Source organism: Sminthopsis crassicaudata, chromosome 5, assembly GCF_048593235.1.
Source record: "Sminthopsis crassicaudata isolate SCR6 chromosome 5, ASM4859323v1, whole genome shotgun sequence".
Classification (NCBI taxonomy): domain Eukaryota; kingdom Metazoa; phylum Chordata; class Mammalia; order Dasyuromorphia; family Dasyuridae; genus Sminthopsis; species Sminthopsis crassicaudata.
Window position 1 is genome coordinate 232,819,030 of NC_133621.1, and position 21,428 is coordinate 232,840,457.

At 48.2% G+C, this 21,428-nt stretch overlaps 1 protein-coding gene across 1 annotated transcript in view; it reads left to right on the top strand.

Moving 5' to 3' along the window:
- Nucleotides 1-4,655: 4,655 nt before the first annotated feature.
- KMT2D (lysine methyltransferase 2D) overlaps nt 4,656-21,428 on the top strand; it is a 36,055-nt gene continuing 19,282 nt past the window's right edge. Inside the window, 25 exon segments of the mRNA XM_074270497.1 lie at nt 4,656-6,312; nt 10,832-10,917; nt 11,254-11,380; nt 11,593-11,813; nt 11,934-12,043; nt 12,237-12,399; nt 12,509-12,674; nt 12,765-12,879; nt 12,999-13,165; nt 13,398-13,543; nt 13,751-13,888; nt 14,193-15,244; nt 15,579-15,692; nt 16,033-16,143; nt 17,074-17,178; nt 17,715-17,896; nt 18,108-18,272; nt 18,397-18,506; nt 18,594-18,641; nt 19,314-19,535; nt 19,742-19,864; nt 19,975-20,079; nt 20,276-20,400; nt 20,507-20,654; nt 20,792-20,872. Coding sequence (XP_074126598.1) covers nt 10,869-10,917; nt 11,254-11,380; nt 11,593-11,813; nt 11,934-12,043; nt 12,237-12,399; nt 12,509-12,674; nt 12,765-12,879; nt 12,999-13,165; nt 13,398-13,543; nt 13,751-13,888; nt 14,193-15,244; nt 15,579-15,692; nt 16,033-16,143; nt 17,074-17,178; nt 17,715-17,896; nt 18,108-18,272; nt 18,397-18,506; nt 18,594-18,641; nt 19,314-19,535; nt 19,742-19,864; nt 19,975-20,079; nt 20,276-20,400; nt 20,507-20,654; nt 20,792-20,872 — 4,093 coding nt within the window. The 5' untranslated portion in view covers nt 4,656-6,312; nt 10,832-10,868.

A 21,428-nucleotide genomic window follows, 5' to 3' on the forward strand; every position in this document is an offset into this window, starting at 1 on the left:
TGCTGGGTTATCAAGGTACTTCTGTGTACCGAAGAGTCCTTAATCTCACTAATTTACAGCAAGTCACTGACTATGGGAAAGAATGACTTTCATCTACATTTTGTGGATACAGATGGGCAGGTACCATTTGGAGAGGGAGGTACTGAGTGTGATAGCACTATCCTTGGGAAGGGGATGTATTACAACTTCTTTGTCATTCATTTGAGAAGAATGAAGAAATAAAGTGTCAACTCTTAAAAAAATTACCTTGTATTTATTTATATAATTATATGTGTATATATTTTATTACCCTCTGCTCTCATCTCATAAAATGCAAATTTCCTGTGGATTGGGACTGTTTCATTTTTGCTTTTGCACTCCCACAGCCTAACACAGTATATGTTGCATAATTGTCACTTAAATGCTTGTTCATTGTTTAAAAGTGCTAAACCCTTCCTGGATCTTCTTTCTCTTTCATCTGCTCCTTGAGAATCCCCAAACTTTGTTAATTGGAAGTGGTTTGAGTGGAGAGGCCCCCACAATGCAGTTCTGAGCTGGCTGTGGAGGTTTAAGATAGAGCATCCAAGTCAAATTGTGGGTAGGGGTGATGGTCTCTGTATTTCTTGTCAGAATGAGTAAATCATCCTGCCCCATTCCTTCATTATTGAAGTCCATTGCTACATGCTGATGCATTCGGTCATCTCTATGCTAAGGTAAGTGACTAGAACAAGGGAGAGAGGGAGGGAGGGCAGAAGGGCTGTGGACTGACTTGAGGGCTAATGTACCAACTTCTTGCTTCTAAGGCTTCCAAGCCATCAAAAGTCTGTATCACAAACTACAAGATATGGGAAAACCCAGCAAGTGATCCATGAAAAATGAAGCCAATATGTTTTATCATTGGTATGGGAAAAGTTTCCCTAAAGGGCTGTAGTTTAATGAGGCCACAAAGTGGATATTTTAGACTGTTCTGGTAGGGAAAAGTGCTATTAGCCACAGGATCCAGATTATTTCTGATGAAGGAAATTGGTAGGTTAGATGGACTCAAATTAGTGAAAGGAACCAGGTCATTCAAGTCCAGAAAAATGAGTTTTTCTTTTGTAGGGTGTCAGGGGTGCGGTGGGAGGGGGAAACAAGGCAGATCCTGCTCCATGATGTGGATCACATTAATTAATTATGTAAGTTGGAAATAACACTGGTTTGGAGGTCAGATGTATTATAATTCTGGCTCTGACACTGATGAATTTGGGCATATAATTTTAACTTCTAAGGCTTAGTTTTTATCTTTATATGGAGTTAATTAAGTAGCAGCATAGTGAATTTGGAATCTGAGTACCTGAGTTTGAATCCATGCCTGTCACTTATTAGTTGTATGATTGTGGACAAATCACTTAAGGGTACTGTGCCTCAGTTTCCTGATTTGAAAAATGAAAGAGCTGATCTCTTATCACATGATCTCTAACATACCTTTCAATTCTAAAAAACTATAACTTCATATTCTAGCCTCTAGCTAGATTTTTGTTTTTCTCCTTCCCTATTTAGGGATTATGTCTAGAGATTTAAATTGGGAGAAGTTTACCAGACTTGCAGTCCTTCCATGAAATCTTGGTGATAAATATAACTCTTGACACCATGCCCCAAATCTGCTTCCAGGAAGTTCAGATAATTGAAGGGTAGAAGCTAGTCTGGGGAGCCATCTTCTTAGAATCATCAACTCAAGAGAACCAAGGGCAGGATTTGTGGCTAGATGGTTAAGAATGGCACTGGCATTTTCCTAGGAGGCAGTAGGGCATGACTCTGACTAAAAAAGTCTTTTTGGTGGAGGGTATTGGAGTATTGGTCTAAGGCACTTTATCCCTTGTATCCCTGCCTTTCAGGTGACTCAGAGCATCTCTACAAAAATTATTGAGATCCATAAAACATTGGTAGCTAATTTCCTTGATGTTCCTAGCAAATGGCAGATTCCTAAGGGTGATGGGTTAGGACTGTTTCTAGAAAAAGTGATACTAGTACTAGTGAAAGGGCCAGGAAGACAAGTGGACACTAGTTTCTGGTCTTTTACTTCCATTAAAGGAATTCTGCTGCAGCTATTGGAATTTGTTCCTTTTTTAGCTTTTAGATTTCTGTTTAGAAGTCATTTAAGACTAAGGCAAGGACCAGAGTTGGTTTCTTTGGGGATCCTTTGAAGGGCATGAGTATGGGCAGGGTAGGGAAAGCTATGGGCTTCCTCAAATAAAGCAAGCTCCTCAACTGCCTAGTTTCAATTCACAAATAAGACCTTCTTTATTTGGGGAAATGGTACATACCTTTTCATTCTGATCTGAGCTTTGCCTATGACGTAAGCATGGGCCTTCTCTGGCTGTATTAGTATTTTGAATTCTCTGCTTCACCTTTTTCCTTTTATCTAACTCCTACCCCTATTTCTGTTCTTCAGCTCACATTCATATTTTACTCCACTGTTACATACTTCCCTTTATTTCCCACTCATACAACATTATTATTAGTTTGCTGATTCTACTTACTGGTTGTATAATAGATAAGGCAACTTTCCTGAGCTTGTCTGCTCCTATTTATAAAAGTTGCATGGCAATACTTGCCTTACCTACCTTACAGGGTTGTTGTAAGGAATGCAAACCATAAAGCACTGTATAAATAAGTTATTGTTTTCTCTTTTTTGCCCTCAATGGACTTTCTGTGTAGGCTGAGCCAGTTACTTGGGGTTTAAGGCCTTTATTCGTCTCCTAAGCTTGGTGGTGGGTAGGGTGGAATGAGCAAGCTATGATTTTTCATATTCTAGATTGTAGGGTTCCTTTTAATTACTGAAACACTGCCCTCTAGTGAATAACATTTTCAACACCAGTTTATCCCATGAGTTTAGACTCAGCTATGAGTTTTTATATTATAGTAGAATTTGTAGGGGAATCTGAGAGAGAGAGAGAGAGAGAGAGAGAGAGAGAGAGAGAGAGAGAGAGAGAGAGAGAGAGAGAGAGAGAGAGAGAGCATGCAGTGTGTAGTGTGTGTGTGTGTGTGTGTGTGTGTGTGTGTGTGTACAGTAGCTAGATTTTGAAATAGAGGGAGGGACAGAGATAAAGTAAATAGAAAAAAATTATGAAGATAGACTTGGGGAGGTAACTAAAGAGAGCTCTCTCTTTTCCCCTGAGAAGAGGTTTCTGAACATTCTGGACATCATCCCACCAACTCATTTCCCCATTAAATCTTCTTTTGGGCCCCACAGATACTATTCTTTGAATGTTCCTGAGTTCTAAGTCTAAGAAATTAATTTTCTATCTTTTAGAGAGTTGGCTTATATAATTACTATGTTGAGAATCCACTTATTCTTCTCTTTCCACTGGATTATTAAAATAGTACTTTAAGAAAAGCATCACCGGTGTCAGGTACACATGTAATTGTTCAACTAGGTATACTGGGGCGACTAGGCTGGGTAGATGGAATCATTCCTTCTCCAGAAGTCCAGAGCCTTGCTATCTGACTTGGCTGGACTCTCCTCTGGCTCTTATTTCCAGCGGGAGCTTTCTATGATTGGGGACAAATAGCAGAATCAGAAAACTTGCAACTTACACTTTAGGTATCTTTTAGGCCTGTACAGCCTGCCATCAAAGGGTCTAAGGCTCCCGTTTGAAGGATGCACAGAAATCTAGGATCCTGTTTAATTTCTACTTTCTTATTAAGGACATTCCCATAATCTAACTCTCAGATTGTCCTAGGTAGGGTTCAGAGGGTTTGATCACTAATAGGGCTTGGGGAAAGGAGGGAAGTGCTGTTGAACTGCCTTATTTTTCTCATTCTGCCCCCAATTGGCATTGTATTCCAGAATCATAGGAACTTCAGTAACCTAGACCTCTCTCATTTTAGGAAGCACTAGGGTAAAAATGTAATTAAGCATCAAATATCTTTTAACTGAGACCTGACCCACTTGCAGTAGAATATTTGCTCTCTGTGTCTTTCGCGGTGCTTCTGGGCAGAAGAACAAACACTAGAAATCCCTAAAAATTGTGTAAATATGGAGCAGCCTGAGTGAACTTGAGGATTGTTTCCTGAAAGAATGTTATTCTTCCTGGGTTTCTTGTAACCATTGTTACCATTCCATCTACTCCCCTCTTCTCTGGGATTAATATGTCTGTTTGGGGGGAAAAAAAAAAAAGTAATCTGGGCTGCTGGGGAAGTCTTTTCCTGAAAAAAAAAAAAAAAAAAAAAAAAAAAGGCATCTTTGCTTTGTGGGAATAGTTCAAGAGGTGAGGTGAGGAGAGAAATCGAAGTTGGGAGAGAGGGCTGAAAATACTCTTCCTTCACCCTGACTTCCATATAATACTCAGCCCTTTGAACTTAGGGTCCAGAAGGACCCTCCTCTCTCCCTGTTTGAAGCTTTGGAAAGGCTCAGACCCAAGATTATAGGCCCAAGGAAGTTCTGCTGCTCCAAAAGTAAGAACTTTTTTCTCTCTTATCCAAATGTATAAGGATTGTGTGTTTCAAGGAATTTTTTCTCAATTGTCCTAGGTAACTATCTATACTTGGGCCAGGAAACGAGAGGAAGCCTGCGAAGTAATCTCCAGTGCCTTTCTATCGGGAGGAAATAAGGGGCACAGCTATCTCCACTCCTCCCCTAATTCATTCTTCTCCTAGGAGGAGCGGGGGCTTTTGCTCTGGTTTTCTACAGTGTCCAGAACATAGAGAAAACCCTTCCTGTGAGAACTAGGAGCCTATTCCTCACTTTCTCCGTTTGGGGACTCCAGTTCCCAGGATGCAGAGCAGTAGCCAATCCCTAGCCTCCTCTTCTCTTCTTCCATCCCCCTCCTTAAGCAAGAATGCCCCAGGGGACAGGTGGGGGTGGGGAGAGCTAGAGTTTCGGGTTCTGGTAAATACCGAGGAGAATGAATTGAGATGAGGCAGAGGAAATGGAGACTTCAGGGTTCCGGGCTCCAGTCGGATCTTAGGCCTTTCTGGAAAACGGGGGGGTGGAAGGACAAGAGCTTAAGGGAACTTCATTCCCACGTGTCTGCGCATCAGTCTGACCGGCGCCCGTCGGGGTTAACCTCAAGCGGAGGGATTTCTCAGCGTGTGCGCAGAACTGCAGAGTCACAGCTTTTCCCCGAAAGAACTGTATCCCTCCGCTGCTCAGGTCCAACACAAAATAGGGCCTCGTCCTCTCCTTTCTCCCCTTCTCGACCTGATTCCTTCGGCACCGAGCCCCACACGATTCTTCCGCTGGAGGCTACCTGAATCTCTACACCAGTCGTCGACATCTTGGCCCAGGGAGCAACCCAATTCGCAGGAACCACCCTCCCGGCCGCGCAGGAGGCGGAGGGGGGAGGCGGAGCTGTGTCTCCGCTGCACTACTTTCCTCTCCGGTTGCAAATGGCTGCCTTGGTCCCCACTTTCCGCTCAGTTTCCTGACCCCCGGCGCCGGGAGCCGGGGCTGGGCCATGGACCTTTAGATCCCCGGTGATCTTATCCTGCACACGATAGTGGAGTGCAAGCCAGTCTGAACCGGCCAGATAGGAGTCGGGGCAGCCCTCAGAGCGAGAGGGGAAGGGAGGCGAGAGCTGGGCCCGGAGCGGCCGGAGAGGAGCGGGCAGAGGGTTCCGACCGCCCGCTCCTTCCTCCCCCTACCCTCCCTTCCCCGGGAGGAGTCGACGGTGCGGGGATCGAAGCCGCGGAAGGAGAGAGAGGTTGGGGCGGAGGCAGTGGGGCCGGAGAGTGTGTGTCAGTTTCACTCCTGAGGCCCTCCCGGCTTCGCTTCAATGTAGCTAAGCTAGCACGGCCTCAGGGGGCCCGAGGCGGGGAGAACCTCAACGTTCCATCCGAAGTCTCCGCGTTCCATCCGGGCCAGCTGGGCAAGAGGCTCCGCGTTCCATCCGGGCTGGCGAGGGGGAGCCTACAGTGTTCCATCGGGAGCATTTCAGCCTTCCACCGGGGACCGGGCGCTGGGCATCGGGGGTTGGGGGGGGTCCCCGGCAGGCCCGGGGCTGGGAGGCGGACCGGCTCGTCGGATGTGAAGACTGTTCGCCCAAAGATCAAAGCAACCGGTGCTCCCCTTTGTGTCGGCTCTGGATTCGCCACCCCGAGGCTTTGCTTGGAAAACTAAGCTATTGGGACCTAGGGCAGAGGACCAGCTCCCAGCCTTGGTGTTTTCATCCACTTTAAATTTTTTTCGAAGTGGGGGGGGGCCGCTCCGACCTGGATTTACCGTTCTTGGCCCCTCTTTGGCCCCCCCCGTGTGGGGGGCGCTTGTGATCGTCCTGGCGGGTGGAGGTCGGGGAGCGGCCGGAGTTGTGGCCATGTTCTCGGGTGAAGATTTCTGGACCGCCTTGTGAAGAGGTGAGTGAAGTCCGCGCTGCCCGGGCCCGTTTATGCGTACAGCCAGATCACGTTCCATAGCAAGTACCAGCATCTAGTCTGGGAACGAAGATGTCAGAGCTCAGGGGAGGGCTTTCCTGGCAGTGTCCACAGAGCAAAACCTGGAGTGAGGCTTGCCTTGCGGCCTGGTGTGTTGGGGTGTGCCTGAGAACCGGGAAAGATAGCTCCAGTCTTCCCGAAGCCCAGGTGTGTTTTTATTTGTGTGTGCTGAGAGGAAACGGCTTTGGGGACTGGCTAGAGTTGTCCCAGCAGTCTGCACACGCCCCTGGGGCTGCTTCCTCTCCCGCCTTGTTTAGGCTTCTCAGATCTTGGGGAGGTGGGATTGGGGAGAACTCCACCGCTTGCTTATCCTTAAGCACCCCCCCTCCCCATACTTTTAACTGACGCCATCGACTAAGGGACCCCTCCCGCCTTCACCTCCATTCTGCCTTCACCTCCATTCTCCCTTCCTGTTCTTGCAATAGGAGCAGTTCCTGTAGCCGAACTTGTATGATGGAGGGGCTGGCAAGGTCTAGAGGGAAGCGGAGATGGCCCAGATGCATAATCAAAAAACAAACAAAACAAAACAAACAAACCCCTACCCACTAAAGCCAAATGACCACCCTGAGGCCTAGTGCTGTGGAAGAGCTGTTGCCTTCCTTCTCTTGGGGATGGACATAATCTCCAGAGGATTATAGAGAAGACTGGAGATTTGTTTCCTGCGAGAATGTGGACTGGAAAAAAATGGCTTTTGTTTGTGGCTTTCTCCGTGTCTGCCCTGGAGGGTCTGTTGCCCATGAGCCCCTGGCCATTCCCGCCTGCCCTTTTTTGGCCCCTCCCACACCTCTTCAACCCTTTTCCAAGTGGGGACGTAACCTAGTCCACTGATTTGCCCTGTCTGGGCAGATAAGGTTGCCTTGCCTTCCTAAGAGGGGAAGTGACCAGATCAATGCTGACTCTGCTAGAGAGCCTATGACCAGGGTTCTGGGCATTTGCTCAGAATATAGTATTCACTTTTCCTGGCTTTGTATTGGGACAGATGATTTCTTCTCAGTCCCTCTACTTATGCTGTCCAGAAGGGATTTGACTGGAGTCTCCACTACCTACCCCTCCTCCTCACCCCCACCCCAGGTTTCCTTAAGCCTAGCCTAGACACTAGGGAAGTATGGTCTCTGCCTTGAAATATTTCTTGGTGTTAACCCTGTAGTGAGAAATGGCATTGGTAAGGTGTAAAATGAAGTGGCAACTGTGGTTCATGTTTCTAGCTCTTCTTTGGAGGCTGTAGCCTCTTCATTAATAGAGTTTCCTAATATCTAAACCCTTCTTGTTCCTCCCTCCTCCCCTAGTATTATTCCAGTTAGGTGTGGCTGACCCCAGAGTAGGCCTGGGACTACCCTGGGAATCCCTAGGAACAGCTTTCTATCTTTAGGGTTCTTTCCGGAGGGATATGTCCCCAAAATAAGGGTCAAGAGAGGTGTGGTCTGATCTTCAGACTGGGAACAAGGAAGTCCTGAATTTCTCAACAGAACTAGCTGTTCACTCAAAGGCCTGGTTAGGCCCTTCACATCCCTAAGCTCCTGTTTTCTTATTTTCTAGGAAAAGAAGCTTGAGCAGTTGGCATGAGTGGGAGTAAAGGTAGAGGGGGAATAAAGCTGATATAAAACTAGCTTTTTTCCTTTTTTACTTAGGACATTTTGTTTGGAGAGTAAGCAAAATCATTCAATCTCTTTCCTGCTTACTTTCTGGGGTCCTCCTAGGTCTCCTCTTTACTCTCTCTCGCCTAAATCCTGCTAGAAAATATTTTTATAGTAATCTGAGAGATCTTTCTTTTGGGAAAATATTGAACTGGGAAGGGGTCTTCACTGATCACAGGCAAAGAAGAGTGCTGGTGTGAGAAATTTAGTCTTTAGTTTAAAGTCAGTGAGGTTTTAGAGAATGGGTTTTAGAAACTTGAGAGCTGTGGCTACTGCCCATGAATATATATATATTCCTAAAACTGATAAAGATGGGTAGGAAAGATGTTGGTGCTAGAATAGGCCAGGCACTTGTTTAATCTCTTCAGAGTAGATATAGAGAAGTAGGACTGAAAGTTTTGAGGCTGTTTAGGGGACTCAGGATCAGGATATGGCTCGGGAATTGCTGATGTCACTTACCCTATCTCAGTGGGGTGAGTGGTCATTTCTTCCCTAATGATGCCAGCCTATTTAGCTTGAGATGGCTGTACTCAGGAGAAGAACAGAGGAGTCTGTCTCTCTGGCCTTGTATAAGATGGTTCTCCTCCCACCCCACTGTATTATCACTGTTTTCCCCCTCCCTTGCTGTTGTGATTTTTTTTTTTTTTTTTTGGCCTCGAGAATCAGTGGGATGGGTAGGGAGTGCCTGGGTGAAGGACAGGAAGTAGCAGAATGTTGTCTCTGTTTAGAAAATGTTGAGGGTCTCAAACTTCATAGATATGATTAGGGCTCTAATCCTACTGAAACAATCTTAGTTTCTACAACTCCTTTTCCCAAAGGTATCCTTTGGATGTTTTCTGTGGAGCTGACAAGTAGATAGGATGATTAAGTGGCTGTTCTGTCCTGTCCTTTTCTGTCACAGCTGTAGTTGAATTGAGAAGTAGGAGGAGAGATGTTCTCTGGTTGAAAATAGTGGATGTCAGTTAGGTGTCCTCTCCTAAAAAGTGCTTTCTGGATAGGATGTGGAATGTGGAGTGATGCATCTTGGAGAACAGAGATTGAAAAAGGATTTTTTTTTTTTTTTTTTTTTTTTTTTTTGAGAAGTATCCCTTAGAATGAGACTCCAATCTAAGGATTTTTGGAGGTGTGGGTTTAGGGAAGATACTGAGGTTTTTGGATTATTCTCTGGTCCTGAGAACTATAGGAGGAGTACTGTGATTTCCTTTGTCCTAGCATCATTTAAAAAGATCCAGATGGATTATCTGCCTTTAATTTGTTGGGGGGGAGGGGGGAGTTAGAAGAGGAGGGACTGTCCTGAGGCCGATGTAATTTCTTTTTTTTCTGTTCAGAGGTATGAGAAGGGTAAAACATAGCTGAGGAAGTTTGTTTGTATCTACTATAAAAATGAAAAATTCATCCTTTTAGAGCAGTTTTCAAATTTTTGAATAGACTACTCTCTCACTCAATTCCCAAATCTCAATATTATGAACTACAAACATCTGCTTTTTCCCATATTTCTCCCATTCCCTAAACTCTTTACCTTATCCTACATATAGAATAGACTCAATTTGTGTCCCAGGAGCAAACTTCATAGTATATTAATTACCTACACACTTATTCAATGCTTTCTAGTGGGCAAAGTGCTTAATATATGGAAGAGTAGGACAGACCCCTCTCTTGATTCCCCCCCCCCCAATTTGGAGGGTCAGTGTATTTCTATTTTGAGATAGTGCAGGCCCTGAAACAGTCAAACCTTCATTGAAGTATGTGCCATCTTTATTCATCTTTCTCCACCCCCTGCCTTTCCCCACTAAGTATGTGGAAACCCCACTTAGCTAAAGGGAAGGAAACTACTTAGTCCTCAACTTTTAGAACTCCTGTTGGGGCAGTGTGTTTCCAAGGACCACAACTCCCAGCATGCCTGGCGGTAGGCCTGGTTACACATGCTCAGTAGTTCCCAGGGCCCTTTTCTGTTGCTTCTGGGGGCATCTCAGAAGGAAAAGCTGTTGTCGTTGCTAGGGGCAACAGTCTGGGGACTCCAGGCTAGGTGAGACCCCTGGTGGGGCAAGGGGGAGGGGACTGTGCTGGTTCACTAGGATGGGAGGGGAGGTGGGAACAGGAATTAGGACTAGCTTCTCTGGCTGGGAGCCAATGGGGGGGAGGGGGTGGGGGTGGGAGGAGTGGGGAACTCCCCTCAGAATGAAGCCCCAGTTTAAACCTGGGGATCTGTTGTGGGGCCAGTGCCTATATGAGCTATGGCACTGATGAATCCTTCCTATCTCCTTTTCTTTGTTAGGGAAGGCCCCAGACTCTGTCTTGGGAAAGCCCAGGTTAAGCTATTTGTCCCCAGAGAGGAGATGGATGGGTGCTTGCTCCCTTCCAGTTGAGCTTTCCCCTCTAAGAGGCTGTCTGTGTGAATATGTGTTTGTGGGGGGGGTGTCAGGGAAGAAGGTTTTTGGACCCTGGCACTGCCGAGCTTTCAGATGGTGACTGAAACGAAACTCCTGTATGGGTTCAAACTGGTTCTGTTTAAATGTATTGAGCAGGGTACAAGTAGCTTTGCTAAAAGATAGGGGAGGAGAGAGGAAGCACTTTTGCTGTATGATGTGCTTCTGATTGAAGTCCTCCTGACCCAGTACCTTTTTGTGGGAAAGTCTCAAGGGATGAAGGGAATGGAGGCCTGTTGTAGCAGGAGGGACCAGAATTACTAGGCATGGTTAAGTTCTTGCAGTGTCTAGGTACACAGCTGTCCCTTCTTCCTGATACTATGAAAAGAGTACTAGTGTGTCAAAGGGTGGTATCTTGGGCATTTATATTTGTGCTGTTAGGTCTCCCCGGGAGGGCACTGCCCAGTCGGAGAGAGGAATGGACGACCCGAAGCCCTCTGGTGAAGATAAAGATTCAGAGCCGGCAGGTGAGCATAGAAAGTTTAAGGTAGGTGGGTGGGTGGCATCTTGAAAAATTATTCCTGGCACAGAGACCCAGAATCCTCTCTGGGTGATATGGGAGCAGCAGCTATGTGACAGATCTAAAGCTTATATATGTCCTTTAGTATAATAGTAGACCTTGGGGTGGCATCATGTTACCTCTTGTTTGTAGAGCTCTGACCACTCGTCCTAGGCCTTTTTCCTCCCAGGACTTAATGTAAGAATAGCCTGGAAGTTCTATCAATGATTTTAGGGATTGGGGCAGCAACCTGGCTTGAGCATAATGTTAGCGAGTGCTTGATATCCATTCTCTGTTCTTCTAGCTGATGGGCTTGAAGCCTCCGAAGAATCAGGCCCCACTGAGCCAGACCCCCCCAACCTACCTTTGGGGGATGCCTCTGTCCACAGCCCAGGGAGTTCCAAGCCCCAGGACCCTCCCCAGGATTACAGGTAATTGGCCTGTGGGAAATAAAGGATAGAGACTTAGAGGTAGTAAGGGGCTTTGATTTAAGGGTGTTTTTTTTGAAAGTCTGCAGTAGGGATTTGGCATCCATAGGTTTCAGAAGAATTTGGGAATGTTTTAGGAGGTTTGTTGCGAGTGTGGCCACCCAAGAATGACTGGAGTGCTTAGGGGGAATGTTAACGGTTTTATATGCTTTCAGCAAGGGCCCACTTCGGCGCTGTGCCTTCTGTAACTGTGGGGAATGGAGTCTCCATGGGCAGCGGGAGCTTCGGTGCTTTGAACTTCCACCAGACTGGCCCCAGGGTTCAGCAGTGCCACCTGAAGGGCCTGAATGTGGAGAGGCAATGCCACCCAATGATGATTTGTCCCAGATTGGCTTCCCTGAGGGCTTGACACCTGCCCATTTGGGAAAGCCTGGTGGTAAGATTGGGAGAAAGTGGAGAGGGATAGTGATGGAACAGGAAGAATTTGGGGAGGAGAAGGGGAGTGGGGAGATAATCTGGAAAGAGATGAATTATTCTCTTCTACTGTCTTGTATAGAACTCTGCTGGGCTCATCACTGGTGTGCAGCATGGTCAGTGGGAGGACAGGGCCAAGACGGGCTGGAGTTGCACGGAGTGGACAAGGCCATCTTCTCAGGGATCTCTCAGGTAGGGCAAAAGGGAGAAGACAGTAGAGGGTGGGAGTGATGGGCATGCTGTGCTCAGCTGCCCTGTTTCTAATCTGCACACTCCAAGCTGGCAAACTTGGAGAGGAGGTCGGTAAATGTGGGGCTGGATACCCGCTCTGAGGGGAGTGCTAGGTGAATTTGGCCCATCCAACTCTGAGTCTCTACCTTGGCAGCGCTGCTCTCATTGCACCAGGCTGGGAGCCTCCATTCCCTGCCGATCGCCTGGATGCCCACGGCTCTACCACTTCCCCTGTGCTGCTGCCAGTGGTTCCTTCCAGTCTATGAAGACCTTGCAGCTGTTGTGTTTGGAGCATGGCGAGGAGGCTGAACATCTGGGTGAGCCATTGGAAAGGGGGCACATTTGGAACTTGGGTGCCTGTGATTACTTGAATGCTTTCATTTTTTAACTTTTGACTTTGCTGATTTTACTTTTCTTCCACACTAGAGGATGCCCATTGTGTAGTATGTGATGGGCTGGGTGAACTTCGAGACCTTCTCTTCTGTACCAGCTGTGGGCAGCACTATCATGGGGCCTGTCTGGACACTGCCCTGACTGCACGAAAACGTGCCGGTTGGCAATGCCCGGATTGCAAAGTGTGCCAAACCTGCAGGTGGGTCTGGGTTAGGAGATGAGGAGGAGGGCAGATAAAGCTGAGAAGGAGACTGGGGAAGGATGTTGTACTGTGCCCTCTATCCTACAGGCAGCCTGGGGAGGATTCCATGATGCTAGTCTGTGAGGCGTGTGATAAGGGCTACCACACCTTCTGCCTGAAGCCAGCTATTCAGAGCTTACCCCCTGATTCATGGAAGTGCAAGGTGAGTATCCCTGAGGCTCTTCTTGGCCTCTGACCCAGAAGGGCTTCCTTTTGCTTGGTCACACTCTCTCATGTCTCCTCTCTGATCTGATGCCCAAGATACTCTCTGTCTACCTACAGACGTGCCGGGTGTGCCGAGCCTGTGGGGCATGCCCAGCAGAGCTGGATCCCAACTGCCAGTGGTATGAGAATTACTCATTGTGTGAGCGGTGCCAGCGGCAGCAGAACACTCAGGGTGGAAGGATGGGAAGCTCTGACACCGAGCAGAATCTCCCTGTCTGCAACAAGTAAGTGGAAGAGAGGGTCTTTTGGTAATTGGGGGAAGGGGACTGCTGGTATTAGCAGATAAAATGGGATTTGGGAAGCTTATCCACGGTGCACTCTGGAGTAGAGAGGGCCATTCATAGCCATGGACTACATTCACAAGAAACCTTGATGCCCATATGGAGTTGGCAGTTGGGCAAGGAAAGCTGGGGCCTACAGAAGATTATAGTGCCTACTTCTCTCTTCCTTTTGCAGATGTCCTCAATCAGAGCCTGGCATCCCCTCTATTGATACACCTGATGATCTTGATACTGCATGCCAGGAACAGTTGGAGGGGGAGGAGGAAGCCTGCAGGAAGTCTGAGGAACCGGGGCCACTGCATTGTGAAGCCAAACCACTAGGTGAGTAGGGTCCTCCAGATAAATAGAATTTGGTTCTTAAAGCTTTACTAGTGTAAATAGCTGCCAGCTCCACTAAGACTTTTGGGACACTGGTTCGACTTCACTGCCTTTGACATGGAGTAGGTCTTGGTTGCCCCTGTCTTGTGCTTTCTGTAGTGTACATCTGAAGCTGTACCTAGGTAGGAATTTGGCCTCTTATGTCTGCAGGGCAAGCAGGGACCCAAGATGAGTCTCTACCTGAGGTCCTGTCCCCACCTGAGGTTGCCCCCCTTGATGAGGAGATGCCACTGGAGCCCCTGTTACTACCTGAGGAGCCACTCCTGTCACCTCAGCTACCACCGACAGGTAAGGAACTGGGGAAGCAACCTCTTCCTGGATACAGTCTGTCCCCCAGGGAGACTGTGAAATGAGTAGAGGATGGAGAGTCAGGAAGCCTGGGTTTAAATTCTGCCTCTTGATAGTCCCTAGTTTTGTGACCTTAGACGAACAAGCCTCTGGATCTCTCTTTGCCTGAGTATCACCGTTTGTTAATACGAGGCCTATAATAGTTTGTACAGGCTTGTACAAAGCTCAAAGCACAATGTGAATTTTGTCCCTTGGTACAGAATACTGTACCTCTAAAATCTTGCTTTTTTTCCCCCCTTTCCAGATCCTCCCCCTCCTCCACTCTCTCCTGCCACTGCTGTAGCCCCACCATCCTTGTCTCCCTTGGGGGAGCAAGAGGAGCTCCCTGATGCCAAAGGGGACAGTGAGCCAGGAACTCCTCCAGAAGTCCCTATCCTAGACACACCCATCAGCCCCCCTCCTGAAGCCAGCTGCTTTGAACCAGAACCCATAGCTCCTATAGACTTGACCCCTTCTCCAGCCTCCCCTGAAGAACTGGGAGAACTGAATTCTCCCATCCCTCTAGAGCCCCCTCCTCCACAGTGCTCCCCTCTACCATTAGCCCCTTCTCCCCTGGGCTTCATGGAGAAGGCACCAAAAGTCCTAGATGAGACTGAGTCGCAGGAGATGGAGACAGAGCCAGAGTGCCCAGCTTTGGAGCCTAGTGGGATCAGCCCCCCAGCCTGTCCCACAGGAGACCTCTCCTGTCCTGCCCCTAGCCCTGCCCCCAGCCCTGCCCCAGCCCTGGATGTCTTTTCTAGTCTGGTTGAGGACACAATCTGTCTTGATGAGGCAGAAGCTACTCGTCCAGTGCCAGAGGCTGGACAGACCTCTGGCAGTTCAGGTAGTGATCCTAAAGGCTCCCCCTTGCTCCTTGATCCTGAGGAGCTGGCCCCTGTGACCCCTATGGAGGTCTATGGTTCTGATGGCAAGCAGGCTGGGCAGAGCTCACCTTGTGAAGATCCTGAGGAGCCAGTTGCCCCACCAGTGCATACCCCTCCCACTCTCATCAAGTCTGACATTGTCAATGAGATCTCCAACCTGAGCCAAGGTGATGCCAGTGCCAGCTTCCCAGGCTCCGAGCCTCTGCTGGGCTCCCCAGACCCTGAGGGGGGTGGCTCACTCTCTATGGAGCTAGGTGTGTCCACTGACGTCAGCCCTGCCCGGGATGAGGGCTCCTTTCGGCTCTGTACCGATTCACTGCCTGAGACTGATGACTCCTTACTTTGTGATTCTGGAGCAACTGGAGCTGGTGGCAAGGCTGAGGGCGATAAGGGGAGACGGCGAAGCTCCCCTGCCCGTTCCCGTATCAAACAGGTAAGAGAAGTGGGGTCAGAGCAGCCACTTTCCTTCCTGGGGCTGCCCGGCTACAATTTAATGCCGCTCTTGGGTGGAATTAGCCTCTCAGGAGATGCCAAACCTGGGAGAGTTTAGAAGAAAGCTGCTCATTACCTTTTTCTTCCCAGAGTGGGCTTTTTGGAATTGATTCTACTCTTTCCCCTGGTTGGGCTACCAGGAACTTAAGTGGTCCCCTCTCCTCCCACTTAAAGCAATGCTCTGATGATCTTTCCCTGCCAAACTCTTGGGTTCAGGGTACAAGCCCTTGACCTCTCCTGAACTACCCATGTTGCCCATTCCTTCTCTTGCCCAGGGCCGTAGCAGTAGCTTCCCAGGAAGACGTCGACCTCGGGGGGGTGCCCATGGAGGAAGGGGGAGAGGACGTGCCCGGCTGAAGTCGACCACTTCCTCTGTGGAGACTCTGGTAGTAAGGAGCGGTCTCTTTCTGGCCGTCCCCTGACTATACCCATCCTAGATTCCATACCTTCTGTGTAGCCATTTCCTTTTTCCAGACTTAGACTACTTGCCTTCTATCATTTCATCCTTCCTTTCCCCTTAGGATACTTGGTTTTTAAGAGAGTCAACCCCACTAGCCTCTGAACAGAGTCCTCTGTTGCTCAGGGTGGGAGAGGCAGAGCCCTCTCCATCCCAGCTTCTGTCCCTTCTGCAGTGGCCCAAACTTCACTTCCTATCACCCAGGGAGGAGGAAGATTAGTTGGGGTGGGGTTAGTTGTGGCTCACCTTCCTTGCCTCCCTTGGCCTCTCAGGTCGCGGACATTGATAGTTCTCCCAGCAAGGAGGAAGAAGAGGAAGATGATGATACCATGCAGAATACTGTTGTTCTCTTTTCCAACACCGACAAATTTGTCTTGATGCAGGTACTGTCTTTTGTCTGGTTCCTTTGTCGGCAGTGGTACATGGTATCAGAGAAGCATTTGGAGGTTGGTGGGAAGAGTATTAAGGGAAGATCCAAGGCCTATCCCAGGGAGGCATTGTAGGCCAGGTGGAAACAAAAGATGGGCCACTTGAGTCACTGCCTCAAGTGTTAGTTTGAGCCTGAATTGTGATGAAAAAATGGCACTTGAGAGCACATTCCAGTTTTCCAAGTCTTCTACATGAGATCCCTTGCTGTTTGATAGCAATTTTGAATATTTTCACCACTTAAGACAAATGGAGACGGTAGGATCCCCTGGAGTAGTAAGAAGGAGAACCAGGGGTTAGCAGGAAAGAAGATTGAATTGATGATAGAGGTTACTAGGAAATGAGACCAGATTCCCTCAAATCCATGTCAATAATAGAATGTTAAAAGTGGGGTAAAGGCCCCAAGGGTAGGTAAGGTTAGTTATAGATGAGGAAATTGATTTTGAACCCTTGCTTTGCTTCTGTACTTTCTTTTTCTGGACTTCAGTTCTTCTAAAATAAGGGAGTTAACACAAAGGAGAGGTTATTACCCTTTTCAGAATCATACTTTTTAAATGTGTAGACCCAGATAGCATAGGATTGCAAAGGAAACAGGTTACGTGGAATTACAACTATGTCGGTATTAAAAAATCAAGTTCATGAATCCTAGGTTAAGAATCCCTGACCTAGATGATCTCAGAAGTTCCTTAGATCCTGGTAAGGTACAGAGGTCAAGTAATTTGCTCAAGATCATGGTATCCCAGTTATAGAGACTTACGCCATTATTTCTCAGCATGGTGTTTCAGGAGGAACACATCGTTCTTCTTGTGGGAGTGTGGCATGGGATGGGATGAAAAGAACTGCTAAGTGGCTACAGGTTCCACTCATCTGTCTGGGTTTTCTTCCAGGATATGTGCGTAGTGTGTGGTAGCTTTGGGCGAGGGGCAGAGGGACACCTCCTGGCCTGCTCTCAGTGTTCACAGTGCTACCATCCTTACTGTGTCAACAGCAAGGTGAGTCTAGAGCCCAGAGCAGAGAGAACAGGGGAGAGGAATTGGGAGATGGAGGCTCACCTAACTTGTCTCGTTTTAGGGGTATTGTTGAGTCACATCTTTTACTAAAATAGCTAAATTCTCATCAGTGGAGAAATTCAGTCTCGTAGGTTTAGGGACTTCTGAAAAATTGAAAAAAAGAGGGAAGTAAATATGGGAAAAGCAGGACTCGGGGGAGGGGAGAAACATAGTTTTTAAGAAACAGGAGACTTTGGTTCTAACTAAAGTTTTGAAAATCGTTCAAGTCATTCAAGCATTTCTTAATTTCCTACTTGTCCTAGATAAGGTCAAGACTTATCTTAGGAGTTTTTAAATCAGCTGTACCCTTCCATGGAGATTTACCTTCCAGGGTGATTCTCCTCATAAAGATCAACCAGTACATGAAAGAGACCTTCATTCATTGGCCTAGAAGGCTGGCCTGATGGACTAGGCTTTGTTGTGGTTGGGCCCATGCTCAGCCAAGTACCTTGCTGAGAAGGCCATTTTCCATCCTCTAGATTACTAAAGTGATGCTACTGAAGGGCTGGAGATGTGTAGAATGCATAGTGTGTGAGGTGTGTGGCCAGGCCTCTGACCCATCTCGCCTTTTGCTCTGTGATGACTGTGACATCAGCTACCATACCTACTGTCTGGATCCCCCTCTGCTCACAGTGCCCAAGGGTGGCTGGAAGTGCAAATGGTACTGGGGAGAGGCGTCTGTGTTTTGGGAGGAGTGGGAAGGGGTAGGGGTGGGAATCAGGGCCTGGGGATTAGTATGACTAAGGGAGGTCACCCCTTGGGTGTGTTGAGGGTCGGTGTGCCTGAATGAAGACCGAGTTTAGTGCCCAGGGTTTGGTAGAGGGATGCCCAGATTGGGCAAGCCGGTTCTAAGAATCCATTTCCTCTGCCAGGTGTGTGAGTTGCATGCAGTGTGGGGCTGTTTCACCGGGCTTCCACTGTGAGTGGCAGAACAGTTACACCCACTGTGGGCCCTGTGCCAGCCTGGTGACCTGCCCAGCATGTCGTGCTCCCTATGTAGAAGAAGATTTGTTAATCCAGTGCCGTCATTGTGAGCGGTGAGAGGACTACTTCTTCCTTTTTCCCTGGATGACTCCCCTGCCCATTCCTTGAGTTTGTTCCCCTCAGCTCCACTCCTCAGTCTTGGTTCATGTGTCTGAATCTCTCCTCCCCTAATGGCAGGTGGATGCATGCTGGTTGTGAGAGCTTATTCACTGAGGAAGAGGTAGAACAAGCAGCAGATGAAGGCTTTGATTGTGTCTCTTGTCAGCCCTATGTGGTGAAGCCTGTGGGTGAGTTAGCAGGAACTGTGGGGCAAGGAGCTTGGGGCCTACTTGGAGAACAGGCCCCTCATTGTGTCTCTGTTCTTCCCCATCCAGTGCCCATTGCGCCACCAGAGCTCGTGCCTGTGAAGGTGAAGGAGCCAGGTAAAGAGTGAATCATAGAATGTTAGATATGGAAGGGACCTTAGAGGTCATCTGGGCCAACTCCCTCATCTTACAGGAGGCCGAGGCCTAGAGAGGTGAAGGTAGTTGTCCCAGATTGCTCACTTAGTGGTGGAGCTGGGACCATAGCCCTGATCCCCTGACTGCTAACTTAATGCTTTTTGCTATTTTACTATCCCTAGTGATAATCTCTCTAGAGAACACAGTTCAGGTGGGGGACTTAGAACACCTGTCCTAAGCACCCTATTGGGTGTTCTTGTTTGTCATCTGGGGTATTCATTGGTGGCATTCAGTGAGTAGGGCATTTTAAGCCCCTGGGTAGTGGAGAACAAGGTAAATTCGCTCAGGATAAATTAATCAAATCTAAAGTTTGCTCCAATGCCAGAGAAATTCTTTTTTGAATTTCCCCTTGAGAGTTAATCATAAAGAGCCAAATCTCTGTTGGTGCTTGGGAAGAGATGGAACTATTCTTTCCTTGAGATGTGCCAGTCTTGGGGCTTCATCTTTGTCTGCTTCCCTCTCCATCCCTCCTTTCATCTGTTTGTGGCTTTGCCCTCCCGAGTTGGGCTGACTGCCGTTGGCCTACCTGGGAAACATAATTCTTAACTTAGTCCCTTTATCCTGGTGTCACCATCTCCTTCCCCTCCTTTACAGAGCCCCAGTACTTCCGCTTTGAGGGAGTGTGGCTGACAGAGACCGGCATGGCCGTACTTCGAAATCTGTCCATGTCCCCCCTCCACAAGCGGCGTCAGAGACGTGGACGGCTCGGCCTCCTAGGTGAGGGTGGGCTAGAAGGGCCGGAGCCCTCGGACCCCAGTGGCCCCGACGACAAGAAAGATGGGGACCTGGAAGCTGAGGAGTTGCTCAAGAGCGAAGGTTTGGCTGAGGGTCTGAATTTTGGCTAGAAGTGGAATAGTTGAATGTGGATCTGTCTCAGGATCACACTGGAGCCACTTGCCTCGTCTGGATGTCTCAGGGGAGACTCCTGGCTCTGTTCTAGGACTAGGGGTTTGAGGGAAGTGAGTTTTTTGGGAGTGCTGTGCCACCCACATACCTGACCTCGTCTTCTAACTTGCTGGCAGGAGTTGGTGTGGAGCACATGGAGTGTGAGATCAAGCTGGAGGCCCCTGCCAGTCCTGATGGGGAGCCTGGCAAGGAAGAAACTGATGAGGGCAAAAAGCGCAAGCGAAAACCTTACAGACCTGGTAGGTCTTTGTGAGATGGGGGTGGATGTGGAGGTGAGGGAAGAGGGGAATGGGAGAATGGCTTCTAGCCCTCCGAGCAGCTCCTCATCCTGCTCATGATCTCTTTTCAGGCATTGGGGGCTTCATGGTTCGACAGCGCAAATCTCATGCCCGTCTGAAGAAAGGGCCCGCTGTGTTGGTGGAAGTGTTGAGTGGGGAGGGCCAGCCTGATGAGGGTGAGATGGATTGGGGCACTGGGATCAATAGAAACAATAGGGTGGGCGGAGTGAGCTGGCAGTCAAGGGGGAAGTAGAAGCAGGTGGGAGATTCGTGGGGCAGAGAGCAGATTGTGGATTAGGTGGGATGGAGGGAATAGAAAAGGGGAGGGCTTCCTGGTGGGGAAAGGTTTTAGCTGTGGCTCTTCTCTTCCAGTTGTGACAGTTGACCCACCCACAGAGGGTGCAGTGGAGCAGAGTACAGCGGAAGGTGATGAGAAGAAGAAGCGTCGGGGTCGGAAAAAGAGCAAACTGGAGGACATGTTTCCTGCTTACTTGCAGGTGGGGACTAGAACAGGAAGGTCGAGAAGGGAACGTTGGACGAGAGGTCTAGCAGAGAACAGTAACTATTTGTTCTTGGCTTCCTTTCCTTTCTCCTACCACGTAGGAAGCCTTCTTTGGGAAGGCACTGTTGGACTTTAGCCGAAAGGCATTGCTGGTAGCTGGGGATGGACGACCAGGCTTTGTGCCAGGCACTCTCAGGGGTAAGGGGGACCCAGGCCCTGAGAGAAAAGAGTCTTCTGCCTCACAGAAAGGTCAGTGGATCTGGAAAGGAGGATGTTGGGCAAACACTGTAGGATGGAGTGCAGTGGGGGGCTGGGGCGGTTAACTACGGCATTGGCTACCCAAAAGAGAGGGTATCTCTAATGAGAATGCTGGCTGCTTTTCATAGGGGATGATGGACCAGACATTGCAGATGAAGAGTCCAGAGGCCCTGAGGGCAATTCAGAGACTCCAGGTGAGAGACATTGGTGTGAGTAACCAATTTTTTTTTCCTTTTTAAAATATTTTACTGATTTTTTTCTTTTTTCTTTTTTAATGTCACTGTCAATATCCACTATTCTGTTTCCCTTAGTAGAACAAATCAACACATGGGCCATGCCTGTTGACACTTCTTAATCCACATAATCTTTGCTTTATCATCAGGCCTCTGAATTCACAATTAGTCATTGCATTGATGAGAGTTCTGGAACTTTTATTGCCTTCCTTTATGTTACTGTGTCATTGTGTAAATTAAATTACTCTCCACTTCAGTTTCACCTCCACATCCATCCTTGCCCCACAGGTATCTACCAGTCCTGTAAGGTTTTCACTTGTGCTTTTTTGCCCTTATCAGTCCATTTATGCCTCCATGGAGCCCTCTTATCCTACTGATGCCCACTGTAGAATCCCAAAATGGAGTCTGAATCTGTTATTCAATAAAACTAAGCTAAGCATATGCCCAAGGAGGTTAAGGGCAGAGAAAGGGCCCAAATAGAAGAAAAATAATTATAACGGCACTTTTTATAGTGGAAAGGAAGTAGATATCC